Raw genomic sequence first — 20,463 nt, 5'->3', positions numbered from 1 at the left:
AAATGTAATTTTGTTCTGTAATGTGTTGTGTAGTGCAGTCAGGGATTTCAGTGCGTCCATCACTGGAATACTGTACGTTGTAGTCAATTAATAATTTATTATCCCTCATCCCATCACACTGGCCTTGTTGACCTCCTTGCTAGTACAATTTCACCAGCTGATAACATACTTCCTACAGATGGTGTCATGTATATCAACAGCTATTCTGTCGACCCCGTCCCCCTGAAAGTTCACACCCTTATCCTCTAGGTAACCTGTACCCTGTGAGAGCACCCTTGGTTACAGAAGTTTTAGAGATCCTGTGGTTCACGTGTACCAGAGGGATAGAAACTAAGAAAAAGCCTCTGGTGTGGCCATGTGCTCTTTGAGCTATGACTGTCACCATGCTTCCTGGCTTTGGCCCCCTCCTCCACCTTGGGAAGGTAAATCTCTCTCCCTTCTCTCTCTCTCTAATTTACTTTTAAATAAACTTTTATTTCTTTTGGGGGCGGGGGGAAGAACAGCAGAGAAACTGACCTTCGGCAGACTCAAAGGTACTGTCGGGATTCCCAGTGTTGGGATCCCATTTTAGAAAACTGTGTCTCTCTTGCTACTTGCATTTCTTGCCTTAAGATTATTATGCTACCTGAACTTTCATGGATAGAGGTTTTAATAGCTACATAAACATCATTTCGAGTTTATATTATCCAGATTGTTTGAAGGGTCATCAGTTTACATATTGACATTCACATTTGAGTATGAATGAATTTATAAAATAAGAACAGGTACATTGAAATGGAATATTTTGGGAGGTAAGACAAACCTAGGTAGTCAGTAGATTTAGAAAACAAGTATCTACGTGTGTCTAGTAACCTAGGTGGGACAGTAAGGAGGAGAGGATCAAAGACTAACTAATTCTGTATCAAAAATTTGCCCAAAGTCAACTCCATATTCATCTCCAGAGAGAGAGAGAGAGAGAGAGAGAGAGAGAGAGAGAGAGAGAGAGAACAAACACACACTTCTGCTTCACGGTTCTGCCTTTTCTGTTTCCAAGACTCAGGCCACTTCTAAAATTTTAGTTATGAATCCTGAATACCACTGACATCATTACTTTAATGACAAAAAAATGTGTCCTAAGATCAAATAACAAGTTTAATTTTTGTAAAAACAGTTTGTTTGCTGTGTCCTTAGACCAGGGTCCGGGTCTCTGGTAGCTTGCTGTTCTAGTATGGCCTCTCTTGTCTCTTAGGTTCTCAATGATGCTGAGAAGTAAAAAGTACAAGTGTTTTATCTGTACAAAACGAATTTGAGATAGAAATCAGTAAGAACATAGGACAATAAAGAAAATGGTAATAAGAGAGAAGACCTGAAGCATTTGGGGATCCTATAAATTACTAATTCATAGAATAATTAAAAATTTAATTTATCCAAAATCATTGGAAATTTGAAAACAAATGTATAAAAGCCTCAACAAATAAAAGTGAAAGATTAGTGACACACCTTTGCAGATAATAAATTAGCCAGATTATTTAATTGATTTTGGTAGTATTAAAAGAGTCCAGGCAAAACAGGCAGATATATTTCCCTACTCTGTTAAGAATTTTGTTTTGTGAAGTTTAGGCTATCCATCCAAACCTGATGGGTGATGAATGCACTGGTGAAAAAAGTGGGCTTTGCACACAATCAAACCTGGGGACACCTGACTGGCCACTTAAGAGTGTTCTGGGGCCATTAAAAAATCTCTATGCCAGGCACAGTGGCTCAAGCCTATAATCCCAGCACTTTGGGAGACCGAGGCTAGAGGATTGCCTGAGCAACTACAAAAAGTCAAAAAATAAACTGGGCGTGGTAGCACGCACCTGTAGTTCCAGCTACTTGGAAGGCTGAGGCGGAAGGATTTACTGAGCCCGGCAGGTCAAGGCTGTGGTGGCCGTGAGAGTGCTACTGCACTCCAGCCTGGGCAACAGAGTGAGACTCCGACTCAAAAAAAAAAATAAAAATAAAAATCTCTCTAAACCCCAGTCTCCTCATCTACAAAGTAGGAATAAAGATAATATTTACTCATAAGATTTGTGAGGATTAACTGAAGAAAATCATATGAAGTTCTTAGCACAGTTGCTGGAACATACGTGTCCAGCAAATGGTTGATTATTATCCTGTTATAAATTCTTTTGAATTTTGGACTACTAATATTTGTACCTCATTTAGATATTTGACCTTTGTAATTCATATTAATGTTTGGGGATTAAGTAATAATGTGTATTAATCTTTCACTTGTAAATTCTCTTAACACTAATACTATTTTGACTTTTTGAGTTAACACATGCTTTTGGGTGAACAGATGCTTCAGTCGTATACTTTTCTCATGATGAGATCAAGTTCCTTGCCAATACACACACACACACACACACACACACACACACACACACACACACACACACAGATGTGCGCGTGCAACACACACACACACACACACACACACACACACACACACACACAATTTCCATTTCCCCCAAATCTCAAATGATGAAATATTGCAATTAGTATGTGCATGACTTAAGTGCCCTTGTTTTATCAGTAACATTTGACTTTAAATTTGGTCTATCGATCTATGGTCTGTTAGCTCTCTCTAATGTCAACTAAGGCTGACTTTTGGTGGGAACTATTTTCTTATTACGTTGAGATATAATGAAGAAGGATGACAACACATGTTTGGGGAAACCTTCTTACATGTTCCTCTGGTGTACAAATGGTGGAAGTGCAGAGTATGGAAGCTAATGTTCAATGTTCATGGACAGGACACCTTATCCAATGTTCAATCAATCAGTAACAGTATTTAATTTGGTTAAAATTAGCTAGAGTGCTTTGGAATATTTGTCTTCTTTGTTAGTTGTTGTTTATGATGATTATTTCAATGTAATAGACCCATTTTGATATCTTGAACATTTCAACTTCTACAGTTACTTGATGGGAATGGATTATGAACTGTTTTGTGTTTGTGAAACTGTTTAAAAATTATGGTGTAATCTATTTGCCTTCAAACATCAAATTATTTTGATTTCTAGTTGTTGCTTTTTAAATATAGGAGTACGGTAAACTAGCTAAAAAGACCACATTTAAAGCAAATGTTATTTCCTAAAACTGCATAACTCTCTTTTCACATTTTCCTTCCCACGCTTCTCTCTTTATTTTTTATTTGGAAATGGTTTTGGTGAATTTTGTTTCAAATGATGGGTTTTTGGATTTTCAACATTCATAATTTATTGAAGTATTACATACTTTTTCACATAAATTAACTTTATCCTGACTTATCTGAACCATAAAATGATTGTTGGTTTTCTAATTAAAATTTTAAATATCATCATGAATGTATGCATTCAATATTTATTCTCTAAGCATTGATTGGTTGAACTTAATGTACATAACAGTGTACCAGGCACTAAAAGTGCTGCACAGTGTAATGTGATCCCATTGTAATGTGTTCTCAAAGAGTTTGTCTTCTAGTACGGAGGTGCGTTAGGCACTCAATATAATACAAGGTGCAAAGAGATTTTTAAAGATAAAATAAACTTCAGGAAGGAGCAGGTAATGTGGAAATATCTGGTTACATCAAATAGAGGTGCCAGTTTTATGACTCATGATCTGAACAGCTTTGCTTTTCAATAAATGTGTTACCTGTCACCTTTCCATTCAATTATATTACTTCCATAATACTTATTTTATTAAAACAATTAAGTATAAATATTAAAATATATGAGCATATTCTTATATATTAATGTGTATTATACAGTTTACTATGGGATATAACCAGCCTTAGTTATTATTAATCTCTGCTAAATATAATTTGATTTCTTTAATCTCAGGCTCTAGTAGAATAAATATTGTAAAGTCATCCTGAAAATTTTTTTTTTAAATTAAAATATCTTATAGGAAATAAACAGGTTCTGGCTTCAAAGATGTAGCCCATCAACAGTCTTTGAAGGTGTTTATTCTTCAGCCTAAGGGAAATTGTCATGGGAGGATTGCTCATTTGATCTTGCTATTGGGACTCTATTTAGAACTGTTTTATTGGATTAGATCACATTACAAGAGGAAGTTAGCATAAGCACATTTACCTTAAAAGTTAGGATATCTGATTAAGTCATGGTCAATATTGTGGAAGGGAGAAAACAAACATAATTTAACAGATTCACAGAAGTCATTCTAGATGCATGTTTTCTGACCTGACCTTTGGAAAATTCTGTTTTAATTTTCTGATTAACCTTATTCTAAGGGAGTTTAGAAAAATGATTTCTATTTCTAGTAGATGCAATCTTGAAACCTCTTCGTAAATTTCCTTAGTACTTGAACTACTTTTTCAGTAATACTGATAAAACTGTGGCTAAAATAGCAAATAAAGAGATTGTAAATTGAAACATGCAATTAGTTCTCTTAATAGAATCTGTTTGAACATCAATTCCTTCTAGACTGGTAGCAGACAAAATAGACTTGGGGTTTTTGTGCATCTCTTTAGCCTTTCATTTTTATGGCTCACTGTTCTCAATTTTATCTCACATTGACCAAAGCACCACTGTGATGCCCATTTTAATTAGAACCTTTTTAACTCCATGTCCCCTTGCACAACTTTCCTATCTTGTTTCCTTCGAAGTCTTGTTATCCAAATTATGTCAACATATGTAAAGATGTAAGTGGTTTGAGATACTACTGCTCCAAGAAGGCACCTTAACCTTTAGCCTGGGTCTTCAATTCTTGAATCTATATCTATAGGAGTGAGTGCTGGTGAAGAAGCAGAATAAGAGGAGGCATCTGGATGCAGAAAGTCTTTGAGTGCCCATAGAATCTCTTTGGTCATTTCTGAGTTTAAATAGGTCTCCTCTTTATTTTCTCATATATGGCATCTCACTAAATTTGTTTTCTAATCACTAAAGTCTCAATCACTGTGAAAAGATGGATTCATTAGAAAATAATCTAAAAAAGTACAAATGATGTCCCCTTTTCAGAGATGTATATTTAGCAACAAAAGTTCCATGATTTGGCACAGTTGATTTTAGGGGATAAGAATTTATATTTCCACTGTTAGTAATGAAAGTATGAAAACCATTTCTGTTTCCTGCTGCAACCCTTACTTCCTGTTCTAGTTATGAATAAGTGATGCTAGAAACGACTGCACATCATCTGTCTTCAACTATCATCAGGAAAGGAATGTCAAGAATGGAATTCCAGAGATCATCTGGAGTTTGTCTGACTTAGATAACGTCAAGTAGAGCCATTCTAAAAATAAAGACAGGATTGTTGTGTCCGTGAGGGGCGACTTATTGCACCATTGTTGTTTTTCACTTATAGCTGGTGCCTTATTTGGTGGTTTCTGTTTCTCAGAACAAGTTAAGAAAAGCCATTCTGTTCCTGTGCTCTTGGAATGCTTGAGTTCAGAGTGTGTTTTTTGGGAATAATATTTGGCTCATATAAGGAATCTGTGTGCTGCAGTTGTACAATTGTAATTTTGATGCATGTAAGGAAGATTAGCATCCATGGGAATTAAGTCTGAGAAAAGAAATAGAGATGCCACTGTCAAATAAAACAGTGTTTATTAATTGATATTATATTGAACTTCTTAATAGAAAACACAATGCCTTAGTATTTTGAAACAGGAGGTCTGATTTTCTATCTTGTTTTTGCCTTACGAGGAAGGTCAGCATAGATTTTATGATATCAGGAAATGTTAGTTATGTATTTATACCCAAGGCTGCCAGACTTTGCAGCAACACCCACTTTACTTATTTGTGTTTATCTTGATTTACTCTAATCAAATAAGGATCTGATGGTATACAGTCTTAAAATATGCCCTGGAATACAATGCAGACATTTTTAAAGAGCTTGGTGGCTGTGTATGCTATAATTGTAGATTTTCTCAGCCATCTATTGAAGTAAAAAAAGGACCTCAGGATTATTAACAATCTTATAATTCACGTCACGTCATAATTTAGATCCATATTTTGGTATTCTTCTTTATTTATTTTTTCCTTCTTTTTAGATACTAGCTCAGTCATGTACTGAAATCCTGGAATTGCGGCCTTCAAGTGTCTGTGTAGGGGGTAAGTGTTTAGAATTTAAAAATACCCTGTAAGAAATTGTATTTTTTCCTAGCTCAAATATATGATTTGAAACTCATGTTGGAAAGAGAATAGCAAAATTAACTTTTTTGGCATCATTTTTGTGTAAGAATTTTTAAATAATTCCTTGAAATATTTCTATTTTAAATTCAAATTTTTAAGATTGGAGTGTTATTTTAAATAATGAGCATATTGTGTGACAGGCTTTTAGAATCTTCTGTATATTTAGTTCACGTTGGAGACCTTTCCTATGGCAAATAAAATAAAGTATGAAATCTTTTCTTGTATCTGATTATACAGTCAGGTATCTGTAGACTCTGAGCTCTATGCTTTGATGACCTGGCCAAGGGGCTCGTACCATGTCTGCCAGCTCAGGGCACTAAGGAAGTGACATGCGGATGAATAGCAGGAAGAAAGCAGGTGGCTCCATCAGCTGGTGCTAAGAACAGACTCAGGTTTTCACACCTTCCAGGCGTCCTTGCCCAGAGAGAATGTGATTCTCTTTGGCCTATTTTATTTCTTCTTCAAGTCTGACCTAGAGTTCATTTTAATCTGACTTAACTTTAAAATGAAAAAAAAAAAAAAAAACCATTGAGTCTGGTGGGTAGGAAATACCTTGTGTAATTTACACAGAACCTCCTGGCCTACTGTATAGGGCCTTATGCTCTGCATATTCCACACTCCCTGATGGATGATTATTGTGATGTTTAAGGGAAATCGTGTATCTGAACACCTCAGGGAAGAATTACCTTTGCTAAAAGTATAGATTAATAAATTTCTAGAGATACCAAAGAAAAATAAATGAACAAAATGATATTATGATAATAGGTATTACATATTGGGTTCTTTGTGTTTGTAATTTTACCTAGTCCTCATAACATTACTATTTGAAAGTTTTATAAGCCCCTGATTTACAGAGGTAGAAACTGAGACAGGTTTAGCATTTGCTGCTAGAAATTATCCTATTTGCTTTTTGTCTGTCTGCTCTAATGCCTATTTGCTTCTTGTCTGTCTGCTCTAATGCCCATGTGTTTACTGAATCACAGTTTAAGTTTTATGTACACTTAAATAATTTTAACTTATAAGTTAAATCCTTTCATAACATACTAAATGGGAAGTGGCCTGGTAGCATTGTCTTCCATAGGGAATGACTATCTATATATTGGGTTATGTTATACAGGAGATGTTTGAGAGAATTGACTGTTAAAATACATTAAAATGGAGATCAGGCCTGAAGATTCCCTGAGAAGACAAATGCAGTTAAGTCTCATGAGTAACCTTAACCTTGCTTGCAAACACGCTTGAAACTTAACTTGAAATATTTCTTGTAAATGTCTATATTGGGAAAAATAGAACTTAAGCTCAACCAATCAAATACAACCAATAAACTTATATAACTAGGGATCTTCTATGGGATAGACCAAAGAAGGCAACCATGTAACTGCAACCCATCAACTCTTTGCTTTGCTTTACTTCCATGTTGGTCCTATGTGCATTCTTTGGGCAGGGCTCCTGGACCACTTCTGATCTGGAGCCATTCAATTCATGAACTGTTGTTTGTTCAAATAAAACTCTTTAAAATGTCATTGTGTCTCAATTTACCTTTTTAACAGGAGTTAATCACTGTTAATATACTAACTTGCAGTCACATAGCAAACATTTAATGCCTATCAGGGTATTTGATCCATTAACTTTCCTTCTAGCATTTTTTTCTTTTTCTAACTCTCTAACATTTTTAGTGCTTGCTCCTGCTATTGTAAATAGGGTGCAGAAAGTTAAGTCAATTTCTTTTAGTGGCTGGAGATAGATTATTAGTGTCCAAAATACGTGCTCTGATAGTTTATATATTTGTATGCAATATAATATAAAATCAGGACTAAAGTGAAGAAGCTGTTAAAAAAAGAACTCTGTATGGGAGAGTCAGACTAAAGAAAATACTACTCATGAGTTTTTTAAGAACCAAAGAAAATTCATAATAGTTTTATTTACTTTCTTAAACCTTAATACCTGGAAGTAGAGAAAAACAAAGATTTTTTTCCGGATGATATTTTCCTAAGAACAGAATCTGGGGAAGGTTGTATGATACCTGTCTGGAAATGACTGTCATGCTTTAATTCTAAGACCTTGGTCACTACTGGAAAATACTTTATTTGGAAAATAAAATAATGCATCCCTACATGACCATAAATGGTATCTTCCTTACATTTACCTGAGGGGTCTAAGAAGGCAAGCATGTTGGAAATGTGGAGCTCTGTCTTTATTGTTATTAGTATGAAAATATTTATTTTATGTGTCTGAATACTTTCATTTCAAGTTGTCTTTTTTTGGGTAAAGCAGTGATTTAAATGTTTATTTTTTCTTTTCCTTTTAGAGGAATTTCAAATTGTTTTGAATGGAAGAGGATTCTCGCTGGGCAGTCGGAATGGCAGTGTCCTCTGTACTTACACTGTAAATGAAACATACACAAAGAGTAGGTCCCCTGGGAACCTCAGGGTTACCTTTATGTCTACAGCATGTCAGCGTCAAGCGTTGTCTCCTGTTCCCCAACTAAAACCATCTGTGCTATATTTCTCAATCAAAGAGGAAAGAAGTGACATCCCAGGGCTAATACAAATAATAATAATTATTTAATAGTTACTAATGGCAACGTGTTTTAACTTAATAAATGCTCAACCTTATTCTAGGTAAACCCATTATATAGTTAATGATTTGCAGCTTAAGCAATAAAACAATTTGCCTGTGGTGACACAATTAAAAATAGGCAGTGCAGGCATTGGAACCAGCTTTCCTGACTGTTCCACATAGACTGCACCAAGCCCTGACTTCATTGCCTCTGTCCCAGATTTATTTCTTGCCACTCTTACCTTAAGATGGAATGATGCCTGGGCAACATGGCGAGACCTCATCTCTACAATAAATAAATAAAAAATTAGCCAGGTGTGGTAGTGTGCGCCTGTAGTTCCAGCTATTTGGAAGGCTGAGGTGGAAGGATCCCCGGAGCTCAGTATATTGAGGCTGTGGTGGCCGGGAGTGGCCACTGCACTCCAGTCTGGGTGACAGAGTGAGACTCTGACTCAAAAAAAAAAAGATGGAATGATGTTGGTCTACTCTGCTACTTGTTGCTTTATCTTTTCTCACTTGTTTTCTTTATCTAAATTCCCAATAATTTGACAGCCAGTTTCTTGAACACAGGTTTTTTTTTGTAGCAAATACTTTTTGCATCTCCAATACCCGTCTGATAAGGTTTTTTTTTAAAAAAATTTATATTTATGGAATTGAGTTTTCATTTTTCCTGGTCTTGACTTTCAGAAAAGCTGGAGTTTTTTTATTTTAAGAGAAAAACTCTGTCTCTTGATGGATCTTAATTTTCTGAGCATTTCAAATCTCTATTAAGACATTTTTCTTATGGATGGTTATATTGTCCTCTAAAAAATTATATTGTAAGGCAGACTCTATAATCCTATACACACTGGTAGAGTTATTTTTGGAGAGATTCATTTACAATTTTGCTGTCTATCCAATGGGGCTAAACACTTCAACTAGCACAGCTTTGACCACACACATAGTCACTGTTCAGTATGTGTTTGTTGAATTAAAGAGCTGAGGATCTCAGCATGGTAAATGTCATAATTAATTCCTTTTTAAATTAAGTTAATCATTTTAGTGGGGCAAAACAATAATATTTGTAACAAACGTTCTTCATAGTAAGTTCCACAATTAAGATAATTTTATTTTTATTCAGTAGTCATTTGTATCTAAGCGTTAGCTTTTTCTAACTCCTTTTGAGTCTAATATAATATAAACTTATTTTAGGATTAGCTATATAAGGTTAAGCTTTTTAAGTAAATTCTTAAACAAATAAATAGAGTCAAAATTGTATTTTTAACTTATATATTCTATGATAATTCTATCCAGTAATTTTCTCTGAAAATTTCTAGTCTAGATTTATTTCATATTATTAAAATTATAAGAAAAATGTAAGCACTTATAAAATGTATTTACTTATTGTAGATGTATCTATGTTATTAAACTTGTAAAATAAGTTTATTTTTCTTTGGACATTCATTTTCCTTTCTCCATCCTCTCTAAATTCTGCTTTAGAATGTAGATATTATTTATTTTAAAAAATATGAAATATTTGAAAAATTTATAAGAAAAAGATGATATTGTATATTGTCTACAATTGTATGTGAATTTAATATAAGTCAAAAAATCCTAACTTATGATTTGCTATCACTATCTGTCAGTGGAGCATATAATCTCTTCATTTTTCATGACCTTTTTCTTTTTCTTTAGGTTTTTGACATTAATATATCTAATATTCTACACTTGGACTCTGATTATAGAATGTTTTTCATATTATTAATAATCTGTGTAAGATGCATAAAACACTTTACATTAATTCAATGGCATTTCTTTTCTAGGTGTAAGACCAGTAAGTGTACAGCTTAATTCTATGCTTTGCCCTGCACCCATCCTGAATAAAGCTGGAGAGTAAGTACTTCCTGTAAAACATTTAAAGAACATTTTTAGAGACAAATTATTAGTAAGTATATATAGATGATTTTATTGTATTTTTTGTATGTACAGAAGAAACATTAAACAATAAGTGCTAGACAAGTCACACTAGTTTGTTCTTCAAGTATAATCTTAGTAGGTTGAAAATGCTAAAATTATTTTTATATTGTTTTTAAATATTGATTGAAAGACTTCTTAAATATTTATCTGGATAGGTTTGAGAACTATTGCCAGAATCTATAAATAACCAGAGCCATAGCCATCATTTTAAGCTGTATGGTACTGAATTTACACGTGTTCACACAGCATTCTGAAATGAGCCTTGAGTAATTACTATAGTATTTACTACAGATTGAGATTAAAGAATATCAGGAACATGGTTCAACATGGCACACCTTGGACTGGGAGATATTTGCTCATTTGTATTAATTTATGTCTTAATTGATGTCCCATTTCTGTTAACATCTATTCTCTCATCTTCATTTATGTGGTATAAAACCACGATATCTGATTAAAAGAAGGAATATTTATTTTGGAAGGAGGGCTTTTTGAATTATCTGTGATCTTTTTATATAGATCTTACACTGAAAGCAAGGAAAAATTAAATATACAAGGTCACAATCCAAAGTCTGGATTAGTATTTAGAGGGTGAAAATGATATTTTTCTCCATGGAAACTAAGAAAATCATTTTAGTACTTTAAACTTGACCTGAACATTTAAATTTTGTGGATACTTAAATATTCAGGCTATTTATTGTGCAGCACTTCTGGTCATGCAAGTACATTGGAGCAGTATCAGCATTCTGTTTTAAGTCATTAAAAGGGGTTGCATCATGTACTTATACAAATAAGACTATTGTTCATTTTCTTTGTCATGTAGTAATCTAGTGTTATTGACAACATGTCTTTGGCTCAATTAAATTGGCATTGGATTTGAGGCAGGTCAGTTTTGCATGGAACCATCATATCCCCAAGTGCACATCAGGACTCAGTGATTTTCTGCGTAATCATCTGCGTCAGCTATGATGACTCTGTTGACTTGAAGTTCCATCCTTTTTATTGAATCTGTAAGTCCATTTGGTCCTCCTGATGATCCTTGTGATCTGCTCCCCAAGCTGTCTGTTCTATTTTAGTCACTGGCAGCTGCATCATTTCTGTTGTTCAGGTCACGAACATTTGCTTCGTTACAGGCTTCTTTCTCTTACATCAGCAAATCTTTTCAGCTCTAATTTCAAAATGTATCCAAAATCTGAACTGTGCTGACCACCTCTACTCCTACTATCGTAGGCCAAGCTACTGCCATCTCTTGCTTGGATTATTAAGCTCTCAAGTAGTTTTTCTGTGTCTGTCCTTGTCAAGAGTGATCCTGTTAAAACAAGTAGGGTTATGTTATCTCTCCACTTAAAATTCTCAGGGATGCATTCTTCATCACACTCAGAGGAAAAATCTGATAACTGCAATGTTCTACAAGGCTCTGCAGGATCTGGTTTTTTCCTCCGTCTCATACTCCATCTTTTGTTTGTTCCTTCTCTACTCAGTTATGGTCACACTGGTCTCTTTGCTGTTCCTTAGCCACATATGTTCAATAACGCTCTAGCACTTTTATACTTACTATTCCTTCTGCTCGAAATACTCTTCCTCTATGGCTCACAACTTTTTTCTGGTCACCCTATTTAATCATGCAACCTTCTTCCTCCTTTGGTTCAGTGTAACTCTCTCTTCCCTTTTCATGTTTTATTTTTTTTTCTAAATCACTTATCTGTTTGTTATCATATGTCTTAGTCTTATATTTTTAAACTTTCAGTAGATTTAGAGGCATACACAGATTTTGGTTACATGGATGAACTGTATAGTGATGAAGTCTGGGTTTTGGTGTATATGAAATCTGACTAGTGTATGTTGTACCCAAGAGATAATTTTTCACCCTTCAGCCCCATCCCACCCTCACCCTGAGTATCCTGTGTACCTTATACCACTTTGTATACCACTGTGTACCCATAGTTTAGTTCCCACTTGCAAGTGAGAGCATACAGTGTCAGGTTTTTTATTCCTGAGTTACTTCACTTATAATAATGGACTGCAGAATTCATTTTGTTTGTCTTATTTCCTGTTGTATTTCTGGCATTTTTCATAATGCCTGACACATAGTAGAGTCACTATATGTTTGTTATATAAAAGAATGAATAAATTTTTCTCAAATGTTTTGGTTAATAGTTAATACAAAGAGCCAAAAGCGGTCATGTGATGGCTAGGGTAGGGACCCATATTAGGTAGGAGAAAATTCTGACCATAACGGTCAGAATTCTGTTTTTTGGGGGGAGGGAGAGGACATACTGTTTAAAATTTTTTTTAAAATCATCTTGCATTTTTAATAATAGTGCCTAGCTGAGAAAGACAACTTACTTTTTTCTTCAAAGTAGTTACAAAATGCAGTAGGCTTGTCCTGTCCTAGGCACGGATTTTGTTTTCTTTAGAATTTGCCTTTGGGCACAGTCTCCTTTTGAATAGAATACCATAGAGGCTATTGATACTCTGTAGTTATTTGTAGATAGGTTAAATACTCAGGAGATACAATTTTTAAAAATCACACATAGCATAATACATATCAGACATGATATATCATCACTCATTTGGCGTTTGAATTAATAGTTCACCTATAAGCAAATTGAGAATATGTTGGGCCAGAGACCTATCTAAAAAAATTACTTTTGCCCTCCTTTTTTTGTGTCAGTTACATGATACCATTGAGGTGGAGCTTTAGAAGATTTTATCTATTAATGTATTGGGAATTTGCGACATCATTATTTGTTCTGCTTAGTATGTTGCAAGTAATTTGGACGTTTCCTTTGCCTTGAATTTTCTTCAGCTACTTTTGTAGGTGATGAGCTCTCTTATGAGACTGGATTAAAATCAACACAGTCGAAACAGTTTAGCCTTGTAAGGTGACTGATGCTTAATATCCCTGCCTAATTAGCTTTTGGCTAAGGATGCAAACCTATTAAGTAGCTAGTTAGTCTATGTTTCAAATAAACACATCTGGCCCAACAATGAATGAAGGTTTTTCCTGTGTGAGGGTGACAGATGTGGCGATAGTTCCCCCTGTCTCTCACTTAAATAATTAACAACATGCTGGTGAAGTAACCCTAGACAGACAGCCTCAAAGCCAGATGCCCAGTCTCAGAGCTGGGTCCATGGACATGTGCCTCATCTCATTAACCTGCTCTATCAGTTTCTTTCCCATCTTTATGTTATTTCATGAATTACATTTTGTTTGAGGATTATTCTTATAAAAACTTAGGGCTTGTGGATTTTGGTTTAAAAAAGGATTAATGTGAAGATGTTTCCTGGAAGATATGAACTGAGAATGTAGCAGAGCTGCTAGGACATAGATGTGCATTCGGAAGTTGGTGTTAGGGAGTGTAAGCAACAGTTCAAGTGATCTGGGCATGTCCTGTTCAGGTGGATCATTGTTGAGTGCTGCTCGAATGGGTCTTTGGATAACTTTCTTCAAGAGAGATCTATATTTGTTAAGTTTCTTTATTTGATATAGATATTTAGACTAAGGTTAACATGTTTCTAGTACATAAACTGAAAGAATGGTAGCAAGGTTGTTTAGTTCTAGTTCTTTCATAAACACAATTTTCTTTTAAAATGCTATACGATTAAACAAATTGTCTTACCAAGAAAAATCCATGATTATTTAGGAATTTCTTTTTAAAAGCAGTTAATTGGTACCAAACGTCTTCTTTAAGCTTGAATAGGGTGAATTCTTTGAAGTTCTTTGAATCCTCCCTTTCCTGGGCAATAGCCTCACAGTTTAGTGTGCAGATATTACGAACACTTGCGATATGAGCTTATCTTTGACCTTTGTTTGTGAGACATCAACAATAGCACAGCTGCTCTGCAAGAGTTGAGATCTCAAACCTGTAATTTGGCAAGAAGAACAGAACAAATTGGGTAAATATACATAAACACATTGTGCAGAAAGAAACACAGAACAGAATGAACCAGAGCCTCATCCTACAGTTTGTTTGATAGAGATGATTTCAGGAGGCATATGGTATAGTTAAATGTGCTTTCAAAAACATTGGCCAGAATCTTCTGGCAAATACGAAATAAATATCTAAATCAAATGAAACTGATAGTATTAGTTCTCTTAAAAGGCAGTGTGGGAAGACACTTGACAGAGTGTTTTGAGTGAGTGCTGGGGTATCTGTGTGTGTGGAAAATTTCAAGCAAAACGGAAGAATCTAGAGATCAGCAGTATGACTGACCTGGGGCTAGAGCTGACTTGGTTATGGAATCTCATTTTCCTCAACGGTGTTATTTGTTTCGTATCAAGCCTAATCTGTTTTGCCTGGATTAACATTGACAATTTTGTTTCTTTTTCTTGGTTGGGTAAATTCTGTCCTTGTTAATTTATCTTCTTTCCCAGAACATACCTGTATATATCTCTCTCTCTCGTGTGTATGTGTGTTTGTGTGTGTGTGTGTGTGTGTGTGTGTGTGTCCACACAATCCCTGAGTCCCTTATGCAGGTGATACAACCACAACTTTATTTTTTCTTCTCTTTCTTATAAGGAATGAGACTTGGTTATTTTTTAAAATTATGGATACTAGTACATTAGTTATATATCTTTATTCTGAATATAAACATTAGAATCTTGGTGAGATGGGTTAAAACTGAAGATTCTGTTTCCCTAATTCTCTACCCCACCACTACACCTCAAATGCTGGAAAATTCATCTTTTATTTCACATGGTGTATTACTTTCTGATTATATCTGTCAATGTGAAAGTTTTATCTACTCTGTATTGCCTTTCCACCCTAAATATTGTATACTGTTCTGGACAATGTCTTTTAAAAAGAACAGTATTTAATCCCAACACTCAGAGGGGAGGCCGACAAGGCATAGCCAACTATGGAAATACTAAAGAGGATACAATGTAAAATAGTGAGAAAAGATGCAATTCACGTGTGACGCATTTGCTCTCTTCAAACCTTGGAAGATCTTTTACATGACAGATTTAACTTATTTTTTGTTGCTAGAAATAAAGGAAAAAGAAAGAGTGGCAGGTAAAAGAAAACACATTTCAGCTCACATAAGGAAGATCTTCCTGAAAATTAGGATTTCTGAATGGGTGTTTTGATAACTAAAATTGCTTAAAGATAGAGGCAGCTATATGATGATGTAGAGGATATCCCTAAATATGTACTTAAATCCTTTTATATATCTGCTTTTAAATTTTATATTATCAAAGCTTTTATTATTACTAATGCACTTGACATTTTTGGATGAAAGACACTGGAGATTGGGTAACTATTTCCAAGTGTCTTTTTAGTATCTTATTAAAATGCAGTAATTAAAAAGAAACTATTTTCAGTGTAATACTGAAAGCAGTTATAATACAGCTTTATCTGTATATCCAGTACATCTCTTAATATAGCTTTTTTCTTCTGAAATCTAGCAATCTCCCTGACTACAATTTTTATTTTAGTTATATACACATACTGAGATATCCTAAAAGAAATAATTTGATTCAAGAATTCTTTAACTACTTTGAAGAAAGTATCCTTGGACAAAACATTAATTTACACATAAGTTCATAACCAGAATTGGGTCCTTTAAACCATTCATGAATATAAAATCTTATTTTTCAACTTGAAATCTTTATTATGCATAAAAGTAACTTTTAAAAAGCTCTGCCGAACATTAAATAGTAGTGCTTGATTTCAAAATCTCTTAAGCCACCATAATTTTAATAACTTTTTGAGTGGTTGCCAGTTTAATGTTCAGTATGAGCAAATTAGAGGTAAATTATTTATTACTTCAAGCAAATGTCTTTCACAATTTTGTTTAATTTTTTTCATCCTCTTAAATGGATCATAAAATTGCAGTCTTTTACAGGATATGCATAAAGTCAGAAGCAAATGAATACTTTGCAAATAGGTTACTGTGGGTTGAAATGTCAGCCATATTTCATGAAGTATGAAATTTCTCAGGTCAGAGTAGCTTTGGGATATGGCCCTGAGCCCTTCTCCTGTTTTGAAATAGTCATACGTATTTAGACGTTAAATACAAGTACTGTGACTTTAGGACTTATTGCATTTTATTTACTTAATTATATTTTACAATACTGTTTAATAATTTATCATGTGGAATGAATTTAGTACACTTAGGTTTAATTTTATCACTATTAATTGAGTATCGATTGACATGAAAATGCACTTAAAATAATCTTTTTGTTGTGTTAAGTTGTTAAAGTTTTTTCTATCTTACTTTGAAAACAAATTCCAAGGATATGGCAAAGAGTGGATTAAGATATTTGTAAGATTAAAAAAAAAAAAAGAGTCGACCATACTCAGTGCTCTATCACAGAAACAAAGAACAGAGTACCAAATATTCTCACTCATAAGTGGACCTTGAACATTTATAATACTATAAGAAAGTGATTGACAGTAGTAGGAAACTGTCGGGGTGTGGGGTGGGATTGGCTGTTGAGAGAAACTGCTAGGGGAGGGAGGGGCAGACCTCATCAACAAGGGTACCTGCATAACCAATGTTTGTATACCTAACCCTGAATTGTGCCCCATATCCTTATAATAAAAAAATTGTTAACTAATAAAAAAGATATTTGTAAGAAATATTAAACAATGTAGAACCAATTTATAGAAAACAAAGTTGAAAGAGGTCTTCTTTCTCAGTCTCATTTTCCTTTATCTCCCTGCATCCCTGGTACCATATGCCACTTCTGACTCAGAAGAAGGTCTTACCTTGTCTTTCATGAATTCATATTCTCACCCTGGCTGTTTCTTTTCAGATGTCACTTCAAGCTCCTCTTCTTTTTAGTTTCCCTGAACTGTCCATTTTTATAATGGTTGGATACTTGACCTATAAGCTCCTCTTCTCGAAGGCTTCCTTTTCTTGCTGGTGAGCTCCAAATCTCCAGGCAATATCTTTTCTTTAACTCTGAAGTCACTATCTAAATGTCTAGTATTCACTATCTAAATGTCCAAGTCACTTGAATTTCCCACAGATACCTTGAACTTGGAGGAAATTTAAACTGAAGTTTTTTTTGTCCAAATTGGCTCCTTCTCCTGTGTTCCCTAAGCAAAACTTCTCCTTACCTTTGTGAGACAGAAACTCTAAAGTTGTCTTTATTTCTTCTTCCTCACCTCCTACATCCAATGGTATCCATGTCTGTTTTATTCTGACTTCTAGTAACTTTCAGTTTTTGTGTTCACACAACCCTCATGGCTACTATTTTAGCTCAATGCTACTTTGGTTCTTATATGAAATCTACTGAGACTTTCTTAACTGATCTTTCCATTCTAGAAAGTTATTCTTCAGGCCCATGCCTTACACTACAACAAGAGTGATATTTGTGAAACACAATCCTAATCAAGTGTAAAGGCTCGTAAGACCATGTCCAGATGTCTAAAGATGGCATCCTGATACTTCAAGGCCTTTGCCCTACTCCCCTTTTCAGACGGAAGCCCTTTCATCTTACTCTCTCACTTTTGTTGCAGTCATCCCAAGTGGCTTTCAATGCCTTGACTATTCTGTGCCTTTCTCTTCTTCCAGGCTGTCAGAGGACTCCATCTGCCTGGACCCATTTCTAAGCTCTTTTCCCAACTCCTGATCACTCTTTAGGATTTACTTTATGGTACCTTCCTTCAAGAAATCTTTGTTGATGCTCCCATGCCAAGGCTGTTTTGGTTCTCCCCACATGATCCTCTAGTGTGCCTGTGCTTATACCTATTTTGTTATTATCACCCTCTATTGCCATTGTTAATCTGGCTTCATTTCGCTTACATTGTAATTTATTTTATTTTATTTATTTATTTATTTATTTGTTTGAGTTGGAGTCTCACTCTGTCGCCCAGACTGGAGTGCATATTTTTTTATTGCAATCCTATTGCCAAGTGCAGACTAGTTTGTCTGCTATTTTTTTAAGAATAGTTATTGTTGCAATTTTAAGCAATTCATAAATTTTGTTTAACTAATAATAGAGTGAATGAGTGACTGAATTAATTTATTGGCAAACATTCATCAACCATTTTGAAGTATTAGGCCTGAGGTTTAAGCACACAGCTCAACACAGCTATAATGTTGAGTTTTAATAGAGATAATGTTTTATAATGGGAAGGATATAGCACTGAAAAATTTCTTTACAAAAACTGTACGGCATTTAAAGTAAGTGTTTTTTTTGAACAAGTTAGCTTTTTACAATGTTATATGGTAGTAAGGATAGACATTCCATGCATTAAACAAAGAGTATTGCATGATTATTGTATTCTTCTGCATTAACTATGTTGACTTTTAGCTTGAATCTAAAAGGTTTATAAAAAAGTACCTTCATATTCTGAAGAATCCTTTAGACAGTCAGATGTCACAGTAATTTATAGAGGGTCTGCTGTGTTCCAGGCATTGTGTTGGAATTTTATGTAATTATCTTATCTATCTGTCTTAGAACAATTCTGAAATAGGTACACTCTCCCCTCTTTACAGGCTGAGGACTGGGCAATTAAGAGTAGAGTACTGAGGGTTCAGGCTTACTATTTCAGATTCCCCAATATCTGGGCTGAATCTCTATGTCCTTTTCCAACTTTATTTGATCTTGGGATAAACAAATGAACTGTCCTGTTTCCTCCCACTTTTGTCTGTAATGAAGAAACACATATTGTTTTAATATAATTTTACTTACCATGAAGTTTTTATAACTGAAAGTATGGGTTTCAGTGTTAGTAGTACACTAACCAGAAGTCTAAGTTATGTAGGAATAGGAATGAATAATCCTCAGATACTAACAAAAGTGACAGAACATAATAAAATATGACAAAAAGCATTAACTATGTATGTTGGAGTCCTGGAGAAAGGGAAGGTCATAGCATTGGGTCTAGACTGGAGGGGGTGACTTTATCAATCTTTGTGCTAGCCAAAGAGCAGCATGGTTTTGGACTAGGGCACCAGCTTTATGATAATGCTAATATCAGACTAATAATTTGAAAAATGTTTTTCTTAAAAAAACACACAATTTAAGAGCCAAAATAACTGTTTTTTCCCCATGATTGCAACACTTCTGGATAACTTTTCCAGAAAAAATATGTACATTCATATATATATGCACATATATTCATAAACATATTTATTCACAAATAAACATCTTGTTCTAGCATATAATAGATGCCATTCTGATTAGCCATGAGAGATATGTGAATATAGTAAAGACCAGAAGAGAGACACTAAACTCATGCTAAGGAGATAAATTTAAATATAAGAGCCTAAATCTGGGTGGAGGGTTAAGGTAGTAAGGTGTAGAAGTAAAGGCCCTATGACTATGGAGTCAAAGAGGTCCAATATTTAGGCAAGTTACCTTTGAGAGCTCCAGTTTCCTCATCTGTAAAATGGAGATAATGCTAGTGCCTAACTCAGTGGGCTGCTATGAGAATTACTTAAGAAGATGAATTAGTGTGTCTGGCTCATAGTAGGATTCAATAAATGCCTGTGATTATTAGTGGTGTTGTTGATGGTAATGTTTTGGTTATGCTACTGCTACTCTGCAAAAGAGGAAGATTGTATTGGTTCAATTAAGTCCGTATGTCAAAAGATCATCAAGTGGATTATTATATTTCTGGAGACTTAACTCTTTTTATTTTTTCTGACACCAGTCACATTATATTAGACTGAGATATGTAGATAGCAGCTGTTTTTTCTTGGCTACAGGATCTCATCAGTATGCATTTCTTTTATAGGAAAGAGAAAACTTTGCTTTAAAATTATATTCTGTTTTTATTTCATTTTGTTAAGCATTAAACGATTTGAATGTTTCCTTCATTATTTAGGGAATTAGTTC

General features: G+C 34.5%; 1 protein-coding gene across 2 annotated transcripts in view; it reads left to right on the top strand.

Annotated features, from left to right (window-relative positions):
* Positions 1–20,463, top strand: part of ANTXR2 (anthrax toxin receptor 2) — a 137,723-nt gene that overhangs the window by 29,948 nt on the left and 87,312 nt on the right. For both annotated transcript variants that reach the window (XM_008069354.2, XM_021718217.1), the window contains exons 7-9: positions 6,011–6,071; positions 8,461–8,559; positions 10,514–10,583. In XM_008069354.2, the coding sequence (XP_008067545.1) occupies positions 6,011–6,071; positions 8,461–8,559; positions 10,514–10,583 (230 nt within the window). The remainder of the gene's footprint in view (positions 1–6,010; positions 6,072–8,460; positions 8,560–10,513; positions 10,584–20,463) is intronic.

This window comes from Carlito syrichta, unplaced genomic scaffold (assembly GCF_000164805.1).
Source record: "Carlito syrichta isolate Samal-C Ts95f unplaced genomic scaffold, Tarsius_syrichta-2.0.1 Scaffold311948, whole genome shotgun sequence".
Lineage (NCBI taxonomy): Eukaryota > Metazoa > Chordata > Mammalia > Primates > Tarsiidae > Carlito > Carlito syrichta.
Note: the sequence above shows the minus strand (reverse complement) of the source record. Positions and strands in the feature narration are given on the sequence as shown.